The 18,020-nt window shown below is 41.9% G+C and overlaps 1 protein-coding gene across 8 annotated transcripts in view; it reads left to right on the top strand.

The window, feature by feature from the left end:
* Positions 1 to 18,020, top strand: part of LOC129834832 (C-myc promoter-binding protein-like) — a 157,071-nt gene that overhangs the window by 118,004 nt on the left and 21,047 nt on the right. For all 8 annotated transcript variants that reach the window (XR_008756311.1, XM_055900142.1, XM_055900140.1 and 5 more), the window contains 4 exons: positions 1 to 122; positions 936 to 1,182; positions 12,998 to 13,841; positions 16,436 to 16,652. The exon at positions 1 to 122 is cut by the window's left edge and continues 10 nt beyond it. Coding sequence is in view for 7 of the 8 variants with exons in the window: in XM_055900142.1 (XP_055756117.1) it covers positions 1 to 122; positions 936 to 1,182; positions 12,998 to 13,841; positions 16,436 to 16,652 (1,430 nt within the window). In the remaining variant the exon portion in view is untranslated. The remainder of the gene's footprint in view (positions 123 to 935; positions 1,183 to 12,997; positions 13,842 to 16,435; positions 16,653 to 18,020) is intronic.

Below are 18,020 nucleotides of genomic sequence, written 5' to 3'. Positions count from 1 at the left end.
AGGTCTCCTGTTGAGCTCCTCTCTGAATGAGATAGGTGTGGTTGAGACCAACAGTCTGAGGAGGAGACATCTCAGTACCCTTGAGGAGGGAGGTGGCAGTGGGAGTAGTGGAGGAGGAGGAGGTGAGCCATAACTATAATCCATAACTTATCTATCCATTGTCTGTTTACTGTCTGTCTGTCTTCCATGATGTATTGGATGTCTCTGCAGTGCAGGGCTGGAGGCTGTGAGTCAGCTGTATCTATCACCCAGAACTATTTCCTGTCTAGTTCTGTCTGTCTTGATATTCTGCCTTGTTTATATGGCTCTATATCTGTACTGGATGGTAAGTGATGGCTGTGAGCCAGCTGTAACTATCCATCAGAACTCACCTAGCGATTTATGCTTGTATTGATTGTCTAGTTGTTTCTGTCTTGCCATTATGTCTTGTGATGTCTCAATCTGTACTGTATAGTTGATATGCTTTACTCAGTTTACTGTATGTTGTGTAGAAAATGTCATGTTTCAGGAGAATTGTTTCTTTCCTGCTCAAAGGACCATGACAGATAGAGAGATAATAAAGTCTCCTCTCCTCTCACATCCTCTCACCTCCTCTCCTCTCCTCTCACCTCCTCTCCACTCCTCTCCTCTCACCTCCCCCCTCCTCTCCTTTCCTCTCCCCTCTTCTCCCCTCCTCCTCTCCCCTCCTCCCTCCTTTCCCCTCCTCTCCTCTCTCCTCGTCTCCTCTCCTCTCAACTCCTCTTCTCCTCTCACCTCCTCTCCCCTCCTCCTCTCCCCTCCTCTCCTCTCCTCTTCCCCTCTCACCCCCTCTCTTCTTCTCCTCTCCCCTCCTCCTCTCCCCTCCTCTCCTCTCCTCTTCCCCTCTCACCCCCTCTCTTCTTCTCCTCTCCCCTCCTTTCCTATCCTCTCCCCTCTTCCCCTCCTCTCCTCTCCAGGCCATGACTGGCAGGGTGTGCGAGGGTGCAGACTGAGTGAAGCCAACAGGGTTGGCAGTGGTAGCAGTGGTACTCCAGTGTTGGGTCTGGGACTGCACCAGGGAGAGACTGACCCAGCCAGGATAGCAGAGAACCTGGGGGCAGACAGCAAGATCCTCCAGGGGACCAGCTTCCGCCAGACAAACAGGCCGCGGTCGTTAGTCCTGGGAGGGTCAGAGGGGGTTGGAGCAGCCGGGGGTAGAACCAGGTCAATATCACTGATGTGGAACATTACTGACCTGCTGACATCTTGTGAAAGAGATTTGATCTCAGGGAGAGTAACCTGTATTAATACAGGCAGAGGGAGAGTAACCTGTATTAATAAAGGTAGAGGGAGAGTAACCTGTATTAATAAAGGGAGAGGGAGTGTAACCTGTATTAATAAAGGGAGAGGGAGAGTAACCTGTATTAATAAAGGTAGAGGGAGAGTAACCTGTATTAATAAAGGCAGAGGGAGAGTAACCTGTATTAATAAAGGTAGAGGGAGAGTAACCTGTATTAATTAAGGTAGAGTAACGTGTATTAATAAAGGTAGAGGGAGAGTAACCTGTATTAATAAAGGTAGAGGGAGTGTAACCTCTATTAATAAAGGTAGAGGGAGTGTAACCTGTATTAATAAAGGTAGAGTAACCTGTATTAATAAAGGTAGAGGGAGAGTAACCTGTATTAATAAAGGTAGAGGGAGAGTAACCTGTATTAATACAGGTAGAGGGAGAGTAACCTGTATTAATAAAGGTAGAGGGAGAGTAACCTGTATTAATAGAGGTAGGGGAGTGTAACCTGTATTAATAAAGGTAGAGGGAGAGTAACCTGTATTAATAAAGGTAGAGTACCCTGTATTAATAAAGGTAGAGGGAGTGTAACCTGTATTAATAAAGGTAGAGGGAGAGTAACCTGTATTAATACAGGTAGAGGGAGAGTAACCTGTATTAATAAAGGTAGAGGGAGAGTAACCTGTATTAATAAAGGTAGAGGGGGAGTAACCTGTATTAATACAGGTAGAGGGAGAGTAACCTGTATTAATACAGGTAGAGGGAGAGTAACCTGTATTAATAAAGGTAGAGGGAGAGTAACCTGTATTAATAGAGGTAGGGGAGTGTAACCTGTATTAATAAAGGTAGAGGGAGAGTAACCTGTATTAATAAAGGTAGAGTACCCTGTATTAATAAAGGTAGAGGGAGTGTAACCTGTATTAATAAAGGTAGAGGGAGAGTAACCTGTATTAATAAAGGTAGAGGGAGAGTAACCTGTATTAATAAAGGTAGAGGGAGAGTAACCTGTATTAATAAAGGTAGAGGGAGAGTAACCTGTATTAATAAAGGTAGAGGGAGAGTAACCTGTATTAATAAAGGTAGAGGGAGAGTAACCTGTATTAATAAAGGTAGAGGGAGAGTAACCTGTATTAATAAAGGTAGAGGGAGAGTAACCTGTATTAATAAAGGTAGAGGGAGAGTAACCTGTATTAATAAAGGGAGAGGGAGAGTAACCTGTATTAATAGAGGGAGAGTAACCTGTATTAATAAAGGTAGAGGGAGAGTAACCTGTATTAATAAAAGGAGAGGGAGAGTGACCTGTATTAATAAAGGGAGAGGGAGAGTAACCTGTATTATTAAAGGTAGAGGGAGAGTAACCTGTATTAATAAAGGTAGAGGGACAGTAACCTGTATGAATAACGTTAGAGGGAGAGTAACCTGTATTAATAAAGGTAGAGTAACCTGTATTAATAAAGGTAGAGGGAGTGTAACCTGTATTAATAAAGGTAGAGGGAGTGTAACCTGTATTAATAAAGGTAGAGGGACAGTAACCTGTATTAATAAAGGTAGAGGGAGAGTAACCTGTATTAATAAAGGTAGAGGGAGAGTAACCTGTATTAATAAAGGTTGAGTAACCTGTATTAATAAAGGTAGAGTAACCTGTATTAATAAAGGTAGAGGGAGAGTAACCTGTATTAATAAAGGTAGAGGGAGAGTAACCTGTATTAATAAAGGGAGAGGGAGAGTAACCTGTATTAATAAAGGTAGAGGGAGAGTAACCTGTATTAATAAAGGTAGAGGGAGAGTAACCTGTATTAATAAAGGTAGAGGGAGAGTAACCTGTATTAATAAAGGTAGAGGGAGAGTAACCTGTATTAATAAAGGTAGAGGGAGAGTAACCTGTATTAATAAAGGGAGAGGGAGAGTAACCTGTATTAATAAAGGTAGAGGGAGAGTAACCTGTATTAATACAGGTAAAGGGAGAGTAACCTGTATTAATTAAGGTAGAGGGAGAGTAACCTGTATTAATAAAGGTAGAGGGAGAGTAACCTGTATTAATAAAGGTAGAGTAACCTGTATTAATAAAGGTAGAGTAACCTGTATTAATAAAGGTAGAGTAACCTGTATTAATAAAGGTAGAGGGAGAGTAACCTGTATTAACTTCTACTGCCTCAGAAACCCGGATCCGGGAGCACCCCCCACCCCCCACACACTGTTTAGCATAGCTAGCATAGCTTCACAAGTAGATAGTAGCATCTAAATATCATTAAATCACAAGTCCAAGACACCAGATGAAAGATACAGATCTTGTGAATAAAGCCACCATTTCCGATTTTTAAAATGTTTTACAGGGAAGACACAATATGTAAAGATGTACATCTATTACCTAAAAACACATTAGCATAATCCACCATCTTTTATTTGTCCACCAACACCAGTAGCCATCACCAATTCGGCTAAACTAAGATATTTATAGCCCCTAACCAACAAAAAAACTCATTAGATGACAGTCTGATAACATATTTATGGTATGGGATAGGTTTTGTTAGAAAAATGTGCATATTTCAGGTAGCTGCCATAGTTTACAATTGCACCCACCGTCACAAATGGACTAGAAAAACTACTTAGAGCAACGTGTTTACCTAACTACTAATCATCAAACATTTCGTAAAAATACACAGCATACACTAATCGAAAGACACAGATCCTGTGAATACAGACAATATTTCAGATTTTCTAAGTGTCTTACAGCGAAAACACAATAAATCGTTATATTAGCATAGCACATAGCACATAGCAGCCCAGCATTGATTCTAGCCAAAGTGAGCGATAAAAGTCAACATCGCCAAAAGATATTAATTTTTTCACTAACCTTCTCAGAATTCTTCCGATGACACTCCTGTAACATCATTTTACAATATACATATACAGTTTGTTCGAAAAGGTGCATATTTAGCCATACAAAACCGTGGTTACACAATGAAAATAGTAGCAAAACAAGCCTGAAAATGTCGGTCGCCATCTTTCAGAGTGATCTAGTTTAATTAATAGCTAATCATATACTTGACTAAAAAATACAGGGTTTACAGGAATCGAAAGACAAATTAGTTCTTAATGCAACCGCTGATTTACATTTTTAAAGTTATCCTTACTTTTCAATACAGGGTTCGCCAAGTGAAGCTATACCAAACAAAATGGCGAAATATGCGTTTAAAATATTTCGACAGAAACACGATTTATCATATTAAATATTGCTTACTTTGAGCTGTTCTTCCATCAGATTCTTGGGCAATGTATCCTTTCTATGTTATAAACGTCTTTTGGTCGATAGATGTCCTCTGTCCTTCGAAATGTCCACCACCAACGACCGACACCCCAAAACGTGTCCAAAGTTTCAGAGTGCACAACAAATAAATTCCTCTAAATCGCACTAAACGGATATAAATTGCTATAAAACGGTTCAAATTAACTACATTATGATGTTTTTAACACCTAGAACGAGTAAAAACATGACCGGAGAAATATTGCTGGTTAGAAAACGATTTGGAACGAGGCAGGTCCGATGTCCTTCACGCTTCAGGCGCACGACGAGAAAGGGCGGTCTCTATACATTTTGGTCTTTTATAATGGCTGTGAAAATCCCATCGATTCCATTGAAAGCGTGATGACGTACAGACACCCAGAGGAAGACGTAGGCAGTGTCGGTTTCTTCATAGCATTCACTGTCGCCTTAAAAACAGACCCCAGATCAGAGGTAAAAAAAATTGAAATCTGAACCCTGTCATGAAAAGTGCTGTAGAAATTGTTCTGTACAACTCAGAGACAAAATTTCAACTTCTATAGAAACTAGAAGGTGTTTTCTATCCAATAATAACAATAATATGCATATTGTACGATCAAGAATTTAGCACGAGGCAGTTTAATTTGGAGACACAAATATGCTAATGCGGAACAGCACCCCCTATAGTTCCAAGAGGTTAATAAAGGGAGAGGGAGAGTAACCTGTATTAATAAAGGTAGAGGAAGAGTAACCTGTATTAATAAAGGTAGAGGGAGAGTAACCTGTATTAATAAAGGTAGAGGGAGAGTAACCTGTATTAATAAAAGGAGAGGGAGTGTAACCTGTATTAATAAAGGTAGATGGAGAGTAACCTGTATTAATAAAGGTAGATGGAGAGTAACCTGTATTAATAAAGGTAGCGGGAGAGTAACCTGTATTAATAAAGGTAGAGGGAGAGTAACCTGTATTAATAAAGGTAGAGGGAGAGTAACCTGTATTAATAAAGGTAGAGAGAGAGTAACCTGTATTAATAAAGGTAGAGTAACCTGTATTAATAAAGGTAGAGTAACCTGTATTAATAAAGGTAGAGTAACCTGTATTAATAAAGGGAGAGGGAGAGTAACCTGTATTAATAAAGGTAGAGTAACCTGTATTAATAAAGGTAGAGGGAGAGTAACCTGTATTAATAAAGGTGGAGGGAGAGTAACCTGTATTAATAAAGGTAGAGGGAGAGTAACCTGTATTAATAAAGGTAGAGGGAGAGTAACCTGTATTAATAAAGGTAGAGGGAGTGTAACCTGTATTAATAAAGGTAGAGGGAGAGTAACCTGTATTAATAAAGGTAGAGGGAGTGTAACCTGTATTAATAAAGGTAGAGGGAGAGTAACCTGTATTAATAAAGGTAGAGTAACCTGTATTAATAAAGGTAGAGTAACCTGTATTAATAAAGGTAGAGGGAGAGTAACCTGTATTAATAAAGGTAGAGTAACCTGTATTAATAAAGGTAGAGGGAGAGTAACCTGTATTAATAAAGGGAGAGGGAGAGTAACCTGTATTAATAAAGGTAGAGGAAGAGTAACCTGTATTAATAAAGGTAGAGGGAGAGTAACCTGTATTAATAAAGGTAGAGGGAGAGTAACCTGTATTAATAAAAGGAGAGGGAGAGTAACCTGTATTAATAAAGGTAGATGGAGAGTAACCTGTATTAATAAAGGTAGATGGAGAGTAACCTGTATTAATAAAGGTAGAGGGAGAGTAACCTGTATTAATAAAGGTAGAGTAACCTGTATTAATAAAGGGAGAGTAACCTGTATTAATAAAGGGAGAGGGAGAGTAACCTGTATTAATAAAGGTAGAGGGAGAGTAACCTGTATTAATAAAGGTAGAGGGAGAGTAACCTGTATTAATAAAGGTAGAGTAACCTGTATTAATAAAGGGAGAGGGAGAGTAACCTGTATTAATAAAGGGAGAGGGAGAGTAACCTGTATTAATAAAGGTAGAGTAACCTGTATTAATAAAGGTAGAGGGAGAGTAACCTGTATTAATAAAGGGAGAGGGAGAGTAACCTGTATTAATAAAGGTAGAGGAAGAGTAACCTGTATTAATAAAGGTAGAGGGAGAGTAACCTGTATTAATAAAGGTAGAGGGAGAGTAACCTGTATTAATAAAAGGAGAGGGAGTGTAACCTGTATTAATAAAGGTAGATGGAGAGTAACCTGTATTAATAAAGGTAGATGGAGAGTAACCTGTATTAATAAAGGTAGCGGGAGAGTAACCTGTATTAATAAAGGTAGAGGGAGAGTAACCTGTATTAATAAAGGTAGAGGGAGAGTAACCTGTATTAATAAAGGTAGAGAGAGAGTAACCTGTATTAATAAAGGTAGAGTAACCTGTATTAATAAAGGTAGAGTAACCTGTATTAATAAAGGTAGAGTAACCTGTATTAATAAAGGGAGAGGGAGAGTAACCTGTATTAATAAAGGTAGAGTAACCTGTATTAATAAAGGTAGAGGGAGAGTAACCTGTATTAATAAAGGTGGAGGGAGAGTAACCTGTATTAATAAAGGTAGAGGGAGAGTAACCTGTATTAATAAAGGTAGAGGGAGAGTAACCTGTATTAATAAAGGTAGAGGGAGTGTAACCTGTATTAATAAAGGTAGAGGGAGAGTAACCTGTATTAATAAAGGTAGAGGGAGTGTAACCTGTATTAATAAAGGTAGAGGGAGAGTAACCTGTATTAATAAAGGTAGAGTAACCTGTATTAATAAAGGTAGAGTAACCTGTATTAATAAAGGTAGAGGGAGAGTAACCTGTATTAATAAAGGTAGAGTAACCTGTATTAATAAAGGTAGAGGGAGAGTAACCTGTATTAATAAAGGGAGAGGGAGAGTAACCTGTATTAATAAAGGTAGAGGAAGAGTAACCTGTATTAATAAAGGTAGAGGGAGAGTAACCTGTATTAATAAAGGTAGAGGGAGAGTAACCTGTATTAATAAAAGGAGAGGGAGAGTAACCTGTATTAATAAAGGTAGATGGAGAGTAACCTGTATTAATAAAGGTAGATGGAGAGTAACCTGTATTAATAAAGGTAGAGGGAGAGTAACCTGTATTAATAAAGGTAGAGTAACCTGTATTAATAAAGGGAGAGTAACCTGTATTAATAAAGGGAGAGGGAGAGTAACCTGTATTAATAAAGGTAGAGGGAGAGTAACCTGTATTAATAAAGGTAGAGGGAGAGTAACCTGTATTAATAAAGGTAGAGTAACCTGTATTAATAAAGGGAGAGGGAGAGTAACCTGTATTAATAAAGGGAGAGGGAGAGTAACCTGTATTAATAAAGGTAGAGTAACCTGTATTAATAAAGGTAGAGGGAGAGTAACCTGTATTAATAAAAGGAGATGGAGAGTAACCTGTTTTAATAAAGGTAGAGGGAGAGTAACCTGTATTAATAAAGGTAGAGGGAGAGTAACCTGTATTAATAAAAGGAGATGGAGAGTAACCTGTATTAATAAAGGGAGAGGGAGAGTAACCTGTATTAATAAAGGGAGAGTAACCTGTATTAATAAAGGGAGAGTAACCTGTATTAATAAAGGGAGAGGGAGAGTAACCTGTATTAATAAAGGTAGAGTAACCTGTATTAATAAAGGTAGAGGGAGAGTAACCTGTATTAATAAAGGTAGAGTAACCTGTATTAATAAAGGTAGAGGGAGAGTAACCTGTATTAATAAAGGTAGAGTAACCTGTATTAATAAAGGTAGAGGGAGAGTAACCTGTATTAATAAAGGTAGAGTAACCTGTATTAATAAAGGTAGAGGGAGAGTAACCTGTATTAATAAAGGTAGAGTAACCTGTATTAATAAAGGTAGAGGGAGAGTAACCTGTATTAATAGAGGTAGAGGGACAGTAACCTGTATTAATAAAGGTAGAGGGAGAGTAACCTGTATTAATAGAGGTAGAGTAACCTGTATTAATAAAGGTAGAGGGAGAGTAACCTGTATTAATAAAGGTAGAGGGAGTGTAACATGTATTAATAAAGGTAGAGGGAGAGTAACCTGTATTAATAAAGGTAGATGGAGAGTAACCTGTATTAATAAAGGTAGAGGTAGAGTAACATGTATTAATAAAGGGAGAGGGATAGTAACCTGTATTAATAAAGGGAGAGTAACCTGTATTAATAAAGGGAGAGTAACCTGTATTAATAACGGGAGAGGGAGAGTAACCTGTATTGATAAAGGTAGAGGAAGAGTAACCTGTATTAATAAAGGGAGAGGGAGAGTAACCTGTATTAATAAAGGTAGAGTAACCTGTATTAATAAAGTTAGAGGGAGAGTAACCTGTATTAATAAAGGGAGAGGGAGAGTAACCTGTATTAATAAAGGTAGAGGGAGAGTAACCTGTATTAATAAAGGTAGATGGAGAGTAACCTGTATTATTAAAGGGAGAGGGAGAGTAACCTGTATTAATAAAGGGAGAGGGAGAGTAACCTGTATTAATAAAGGTAGAGGGAGAGTAACCTGTATTAATAAAAGGAGAGGGAGAGTAACCTGTATTAATAAAGGTAGATGGAGAGTAACCTGTATTAATAAAGGTAGATGGAGAGTAACCTGTATTAATAAAGGTAGCGGGAGAGTAACCTGTATTAATAAAGGTAGAGGGAGAGTAACCTGTATTAATAAAGGTAGAGGGAGAGTAACCTGTATTAATAAAGGTAGAGGGAGAGTAACCTGTATTAATAAAGGTAGAGTAACCTGTATTAATAAAGGTAGAGTAACCTGTATTAATAAAGGTAGAGTAACCTGTATTAATAAAGGGAGAGGGAGAGTAACCTGTATTAATAAAGGTAGAGTAACCTGTATTAATAAAGGTAGAGGGAGAGTAACCTGTATTAATAAAGGTGGAGGGAGAGTAACCTGTATTAATAAAGGTAGAGGGAGAGTAACCTGTATTAATAAAGGTAGAGGGAGAGTAACCTGTATTAACTTCTACTGCCTCAGAAACCCGGATCCGGGAGCACCCCCCACCCCCCACACACTGTTTAGCATAGCTAGCATAGCTTCACAAGTAGATAGTAGCATCTAAATATCATTAAATCACAAGTCCAAGACACCAGATGAAAGATACAGATCTTGTGAATAAAGCCACCATTTCCGATTTTTAAAATGTTTTACAGGGAAGACACAATATGTAAAGATGTACATCTATTACCTAAAAACACATTAGCATAATCCACCATCTTTTATTTGTCCACCAACACCAGTAGCCATCACCAATTCGGCTAAACTAAGATATTTATAGCCCCTAACCAACAAAAAAACTCATTAGATGACAGTCTGATAACATATTTATGGTATGGGATAGGTTTTGTTAGAAAAATGTGCATATTTCAGGTAGCTGCCATAGTTTACAATTGCACCCACCGTCACAAATGGACTAGAAAAACTACTTAGAGCAACGTGTTTACCTAACTACTAATCATCAAACATTTCGTAAAAATACACAGCATACACTAATCGAAAGACACAGATCCTGTGAATACAGACAATATTTCAGATTTTCTAAGTGTCTTACAGCGAAAACACAATAAATCGTTATATTAGCATAGCACATAGCACATAGCAGCCCAGCATTGATTCTAGCCAAAGTGAGCGATAAAAGTCAACATCGCCAAAAGATATTAATTTTTTCACTAACCTTCTCAGAATTCTTCCGATGACACTCCTGTAACATCATTTTACAATATACATATACAGTTTGTTCGAAAAGGTGCATATTTAGCCATACAAAACCGTGGTTACACAATGAAAATAGTAGCAAAACAAGCCTGAAAATGTCGGTCGCCATCTTTCAGAGTGATCTAGTTTAATTAATAGCTAATCATATACTTGACTAAAAAATACAGGGTTTACAGGAATCGAAAGACAAATTAGTTCTTAATGCAACCGCTGATTTACATTTTTAAAGTTATCCTTACTTTTCAATACAGGGTTCGCCAAGTGAAGCTATACCAAACAAAATGGCGAAATATGCGTTTAAAATATTTCGACAGAAACACGATTTATCATATTAAATATTGCTTACTTTGAGCTGTTCTTCCATCAGATTCTTGGGCAATGTATCCTTTCTATGTTATAAACGTCTTTTGGTCGATAGATGTCCTCTGTCCTTCGAAATGTCCACCACCAACGACCGACACCCCAAAACGTGTCCAAAGTTTCAGAGTGCACAACAAATAAATTCCTCTAAATCGCACTAAACGGATATAAATTGCTATAAAACGGTTCAAATTAACTACATTATGATGTTTTTAACACCTAGAACGAGTAAAAACATGACCGGAGAAATATTGCTGGTTAGAAAACGATTTGGAACGAGGCAGGTCCGATGTCCTTCACGCTTCAGGCGCACGACGAGAAAGGGCGGTCTCTATACATTTTGGTCTTTTATAATGGCTGTGAAAATCCCATCGATTCCATTGAAAGCGTGATGACGTACAGACACCCAGAGGAAGACGTAGGCAGTGTCGGTTTCTTCATAGCATTCACTGTCGCCTTAAAAACAGACCCCAGATCAGAGGTAAAAAAAATTGAAATCTGAACCCTGTCATGAAAAGTGCTGTAGAAATTGTTCTGTACAACTCAGAGACAAAATTTCAACTTCTATAGAAACTAGAAGGTGTTTTCTATCCAATAATAACAATAATATGCATATTGTACGATCAAGAATTTAGCACGAGGCAGTTTAATTTGGAGACACAAATATGCTAATGCGGAACAGCACCCCCTATAGTTCCAAGAGGTTAATAAAGGGAGAGGGAGAGTAACCTGTATTAATAAAGGTAGAGGAAGAGTAACCTGTATTAATAAAGGTAGAGGGAGAGTAACCTGTATTAATAAAGGTAGAGGGAGAGTAACCTGTATTAATAAAAGGAGAGGGAGTGTAACCTGTATTAATAAAGGTAGATGGAGAGTAACCTGTATTAATAAAGGTAGATGGAGAGTAACCTGTATTAATAAAGGTAGCGGGAGAGTAACCTGTATTAATAAAGGTAGAGGGAGAGTAACCTGTATTAATAAAGGTAGAGGGAGAGTAACCTGTATTAATAAAGGTAGAGAGAGAGTAACCTGTATTAATAAAGGTAGAGTAACCTGTATTAATAAAGGTAGAGTAACCTGTATTAATAAAGGTAGAGGGAGAGTAACCTGTATTAATAAAGGGAGAGGGAGAGTAACCTGTATTAATAAAGGTAGAGGGAGAGTAACCTGTATTAATAAAGGTAGATGGAGAGTAACCTGTATTATTAAAGGGAGAGGGAGAGTAACCTGTATTAATAAAGGTAGAGGGAGAGTAACCTGTATTAATAAAGGTAGGGGGAGAGTAACCTGTATTAATAAAGGGAGAGGGAGTGTAACCTGTATTAATAAAGGTAGAGGGAGAGTAACCTGTATTAATAAAGGTAGAGGGAGAGTAACCTGTATTATTAAAGGGAGAGGGAGAGTAACCTGTATTAATAAAGGTAGAGGGAGAGTAACCTGTATTAATAAAGGTAGAGGGAGAGTAACCTGTATTAATAAAGGTAGAGGGAGTGTAACCTGTATTAATAAAGGTAGAGGGAGAGTAACCTGTATTAATAAAGGTAGAGGGAGAGTAACCTGTATTAATAAAGGTAGAGGTAGAGTAACATGTATTAATAAAGGGAGAGGGAGAGTAACCTGTATTAATAAAGGGAGAGTAACCTGTATTAATAAAGGGAGAGGGAGAGTAACCTGTATTAATAAAGGTAGACTAACCTGTATTAATAAAGTTAGACGGAGAGTAACCTCTATTAATAAAGGTAGAGGGAGAGTAACCTGTATTAATAAAGGGAGAGGGAGAGTAACCTGTATTAATAAAGGGAGAGTAACCTGTATTAATAAAGGGAGAGGGAGAGTAACCTGTATTAATAAAGGTAGACTAACCTGTATTAATAAAGTTAGAGGGAGAGTAACCTCTATTAATAAAGGTAGAGGGAGAGTAACCTGTATTAATAAAGGTAGAGGGAGTGTAACCTGTATTAATAAAGGTAGAGGGAGTGTAACCTGTATTAATAAAGGTAGAGGGAGTGTAACCTGTATTAATAAAGGTAGAGGGAGTGTAACCTGTATTAATAAAGGTAGAGGGAGTGTAACCTGTATTAATAAAGGTAGAGGGAGTGTAACCTGTATTAATAAAGGTAGAGGGAGAGTAACCTGTATTAATAAAGGGAGAGGGAGAGTAACCTGTATTAATAAAGGTAGAGGGAGAGTAACCTGTATTATTAAAGGTAGAGGTAGAGTAACCTGTATTAATAAAGGGAGAGGGAGAGTAACCTGTATTAATAAAGGGAGAGTGAGGTCATAGATCTGATGTTCTCCTCTGTTGTTTATGTTTCTGCTTCTGAAAGTAAATATCCCCTTTGGGATCAGTAAATGATGAATATTTTTTTACATCTAATCTATTAATTTCTCCATCAGGCGCTGCAGACGTAGAGACAGCCCTGAAGACGGAGAGGAGAGGGACTGGAGTGACGAGGACAAGAATAACACAGACGCCATCTTTGATCTGGAGGACCTAGATCTGGACGGACCAACCACAGAGAGCGTTGCTAAAACCAGCCAATCACGGAAGAGGACGGTGGAACGCAGCGCCAGCTATAGCGGTGTGGGTGTGGCCTCAGCCTCGCGGGGCACCGTTAAACGAACGGGGATCGAGACAGGCTTCGACCCGCTGTCCCTTCTGGCGGCCGAGTCCAAGTCCCAGGGGGACAGAGAGGACGACCTGGAAGTAGAGATGTATGGGGTCACGACCCCTACGGTGCGGCGCCAGGACCACCTGGCTAGGGAGATAGAGATGTACATGAACCATATGGGTTCTCCTCTGAACAGCCGGACCCCCAGTATGGACCTCCAGGACCCGTCCAGTCCCCTGTTCCTACACCCTCCTCCCCCACTCATCACCACCCCTCGACGGGCCAGTCTCCCCCATACCTCCCCTCTCAGGACAGGAGGATTACCTCGCTCCAGGACCCACCACTTCCCCTCGCCCTCCCAGCCTGCCAGACAGAGGCTCTGGTCCTCACCCCCCTGTCCCCGCTCCACGCCCAGCCCGCAGCCCAGCCCCTACCGGGAGAGGGAGAGAGACAGGGACCTGGGTTTGCTGTCCCCTTCTCTGTCCTCCTCCTCCTTCGCCCTGGACCAGCTCCTCACCCCCACCCTGGATGTGTTCAAGAGCAGCGTGTTCTCGGCAGGGAAAGGTGTGGCAGAGAAGGCTAGCCGGTGGTACTCTCGCCTGGCCACCTCCTACACCGTGCCTACCAAGGTACGCTCATCGGTTTGTCAATGGAGGGTGTTCTACTGGTGCGGCAGTCAAAATAACACATTTCTGAATGGCGTAAGATATTTTGTAAGATTGTGTGACATGAATCAAAGTGTCTTGTCCACACCCCCACTACCCAATGCAGCTAGATGCCTCTCAAATTCTCAAACACACCCCCACTACCTAATACAGCTAGGTGTCTCTCAGATTCTCAAACACACCCCCACTACCTAATACAGCTAGGTGTCTCTCAGATTCTCAAACACACCCCCACTACCTAATACAGCTAGGTGTCTCTCAGATTCTCAAACACACCCCCACTACCTAATACAGCTAGGTGTCTCTCAGATTCTCAAACACACCCCCACTACCTAATACAGCTAGGTACAAACACACCCCCACTACCTAATACAGCTAGGTACCTCTCAGATTCTCTAACACACCCCCACTACCTAATACAGCTAGGTGCCTCTCAGATTCTCTAACACACCCCCACTACCTAATACAGCTTGGTACCTCTCAGATTCTCTAACACACCCCCACTTCCTAATACAGCTTGGTGCCTCTCAGATTCTCAAACACACCCCCACTACCTAATACAGCTAGGTACCTCTCAGACTCTCAAACACACCCCCACTACCTAATACAGCTAGGTGTCTCTCAGATTCTCAAACACACCCCCACTACCTAATACAGCTAGGTGCCTCTCAGATTCTCTAACACACCCCCACTACCTAATACAGCTTGGTACCTCTCAGATTCTCAAACACACCCCCACTACCTAATACAGCTAGGTGCCTCTCAGATTCTCAAACACACCCCCACTACCTAATACAGCTAGGTGCCTCTCAGATTCTCAAACACACCCCCACTACCTAATACAGCTTGATGCCTCTCAGATTCTCTAACACACCCCCACTACCTAATACAGCTAGGTGCCTCTCAGATTCTCAAACACACCCCCACTACCTAATACAGCTAGGTGTCTCTTAGATTCTCAAACACACCCCCACTACCTAATACAGCTAGGTGTCTCTCAGATTCTCAAACACACCCCCACTACCTAATACAGCTAGGTGTCTCTCAGATTCTCAAACACACCCCCTCTACCTAATACAGCTAGGTGTCTCTCAGATTCTCTAACACACCCCCACTACCCAATACAGCTAGATGCCTCTCAGATTCTCAAACACACCCCCACTACCTAATACAGCTAGGTACCTCTCAGATTCTCAAACACACCCCCACTACCTAATACAGCTAGGTGCCTCTCAGATTCTCAAACACACCTCCACTACCTAATACAGCTAGGTACAAACACACCCCCACTACCTAATACAGCTAGGTACAAACACACCCCCACTACCTAATACAGCTAGGTACAAACACACCCCCACTACCTAATACAGCTAGGTACAAACACACCCCCACTACCTAATACAGCTAGGTACAAACACACCCCCACTACCTAATACAGCTAGGTACCTCTCAGATTCTCAAACACACCCCCACTACCTAATACAGCTAGGTACCTCTCAGATTCTCTAACACACCCCCACTACCTAATACAGCTAGGTGTCTCTCAGATTCTCTAACACACCCCCACTACCTAATACAGCTAGGTGCCTCTCAGATTCTCAAACACACCCCCACTACCTAATACAGCTAGGTACAAACACACCCCCACTACCTAATACAGCTAGGTACCTCTCAGATTCTCAAACACACCCCCACTACCTAATACAGCTAGGTACAAACACACCCCCACTACCTAATACAGCTAGGTACAAACACACCCCCACTACCTAATACAGCTAGGTACCTCTCAGATTCTCAAACACACCCCCACTACCTAATACAGCTAGGTACAAACACACCCCCACTACCTAATACAGCTAGGTACAAACACACCCCCACTACCTAATACAGCTAGGTACAAACACACCCCCACTACCTAATACAGCTAGGTACCTCTCAGATTCTCAAACACACCCCCACTACCTAATACAGCTAGGTACCTCTCAGATTCTCTAACACACCCCCACTACCTAATACAGCTAGGTACAAACACACCCCCACTACCTAATACAGCTAGGTACAAACACACCCCCACTACCTAATACAGCTAGGTACAAACACACCCCCACTACCTAATACAGCTAGGTACAAACACACCCCCACTACCTAATACAGCTAGGTACAAACACACCCCCACTACCTAATACAGCTAGGTACCTCTCAGATTCTCAAACACACCCCCACTACCTAATACAGCTTGGTGTCTCTCAGATTCTCTAACACACCCCCACTACCTAATACAGCTAGGTGCCTCTCAGATTCTCAAACACACCCCCACTACCTAATACAGCTAGGTGCCTCTTAGATTCTCAAACACACCCCCACTACCTAATACAGCTAGGTGTCTCTCAGATTCTCTAACACACCCCCCCTACCTAATACAGCTAGGTGTCTCTCAGATTCTCAAACACACCCCCACTACCTAATACAGCTAGGTACCTCTCAGATTCTCAAACACATTGCAGCAACATGTATTTTGTTCCTGAACCTCCATCGTATCCCCTGTCCACCCCCTCCAGGAGGGTAACTGTGACCGTCTGAGTGTGTCCTCTCTGGGCATGGACCCTGACTGCTCCTCCCTGTTGGATGTGGATGAGGAGGGACTGGGGGACCCAGACGGCTCCATCATCTCCCCTCAGAGAAATGGCCCCGGGTCCCGTAGGAGCCCAAGGAGAAGCCCGTCCAGACGCAGTTCCCTGAGGAGCAGACTGGACAGTCCCACATACAAACAGACAGGTAACATATTTCTGCCCTGTCACTGAGGAGGAGAGGGAGAGGGAGGAGCTAGGATCAGACAGCCAGGTACTGTCCTGTCACTGAGGAGGAGAGAGAGGGAGGAGCTAGGATCAGACAGCCAGGTACTGTCCTGTCACTGAGGAGGAGAGAGAGAGAGGGAGGAGCTAGGACCAGACAACCAGGTACTGTCCTGTCACTGAGGAGGAGAGAGGGAGGAGCTAGGATCAGACAGCCAGGTACTGTCCTGTCACTGAGGAGGAGAGAGAGGGAGGAGCTAGGATCAGACAACCAGGTACTGTCCTGTCACTGAGGAGGAGAGAGAGGGAGGAGCTAGGACCAGACAACCAGGTACTGTCCTGTCACTGAGGAGGAGAGAGAGAGAGGGAGGAGCTAGGATCAGACAGCCAGGTACTGTCCTGTCACTGAGGAGGAGAGAGTGGGAGGAGCTAGGATCAGACAACCAGGTACTGTCCTGTCACTGAGGAGGAGAGAGAGAGGGAGGAGCTAGGATCAGACAACCAGGTACTGTCCTGTCACTGAGGAGGAGAGAGGGAGGAGCTAGGATCAGACAACCAGGTACTGTCCTGTCACTGAGGAGGAGAGAGAGAGGGAGGAGCTAGGATCAGACAACCAGGTACTGTCCTGTCACTGAGGAGGAGAGAGAGAGGGAGGAGCTAGGATCAGACAACCAGGTACTGTCCTGTCACTGAGGAGGAGAGAGAGAGAGGGAGGAGCTAGGATCAGAAAACCAGGTACTGTCCTGTCACTGAGGAGGAGAGAGAGAGAGGGAGGAGCTAGGATCAGACAACCAGGTACTGTCCTGTCACTGAGGAGGAGAGAGAGAGGGAGGAGCTAGGATCAGACAACCAGGTACTGTCCTGTCACTGAGGAGGAGAGAGGGAGGAGCTAGGATCAGACAACCAGGTACTGTCCTGTCACTGAGGAGGAGAGAGAGAGGGAGGAGCTAGGATCAGACAACCAGGTACTGTCCTGTCACTGAGGAGGAGAGAGAGAGGGAGGAGCTAGGATCAGACAACCAGGTACTGTCCTGTCACTGAGGAGGAGAGAGGGAGGAGCTAGGATCAGACAACCAGGTACTGTCCTGTCACTGAGGAGGAGAGAGAGAGGGAGGAGCTAGGATCAGACAACCAGGTACTGTCCTGTCACTGAGGAGGAGAGAGAGAGGGGGAGGAGCTAGGATCAGAAAACCAGGTACTGTCCTGTCACTGAGGAGGAGAGAGAGAGAGGGAGGTGCTAGGATCAGACAACCAGGTACTGTCCTATCACTGAGGAGGAGAGAGAGAGAGGGAGGAGCTAGGATCAGACAACCAGGTACTGTCCTGTCACTGAGGAGGAGAGAGAGAGAGG

This window comes from Salvelinus fontinalis, chromosome 35 (assembly GCF_029448725.1).
Source record: "Salvelinus fontinalis isolate EN_2023a chromosome 35, ASM2944872v1, whole genome shotgun sequence".
Taxonomy (NCBI): Eukaryota; Metazoa; Chordata; class Actinopteri; order Salmoniformes; family Salmonidae; genus Salvelinus; species Salvelinus fontinalis.
Note: the sequence above shows the minus strand (reverse complement) of the source record. Positions and strands in the feature narration are given on the sequence as shown.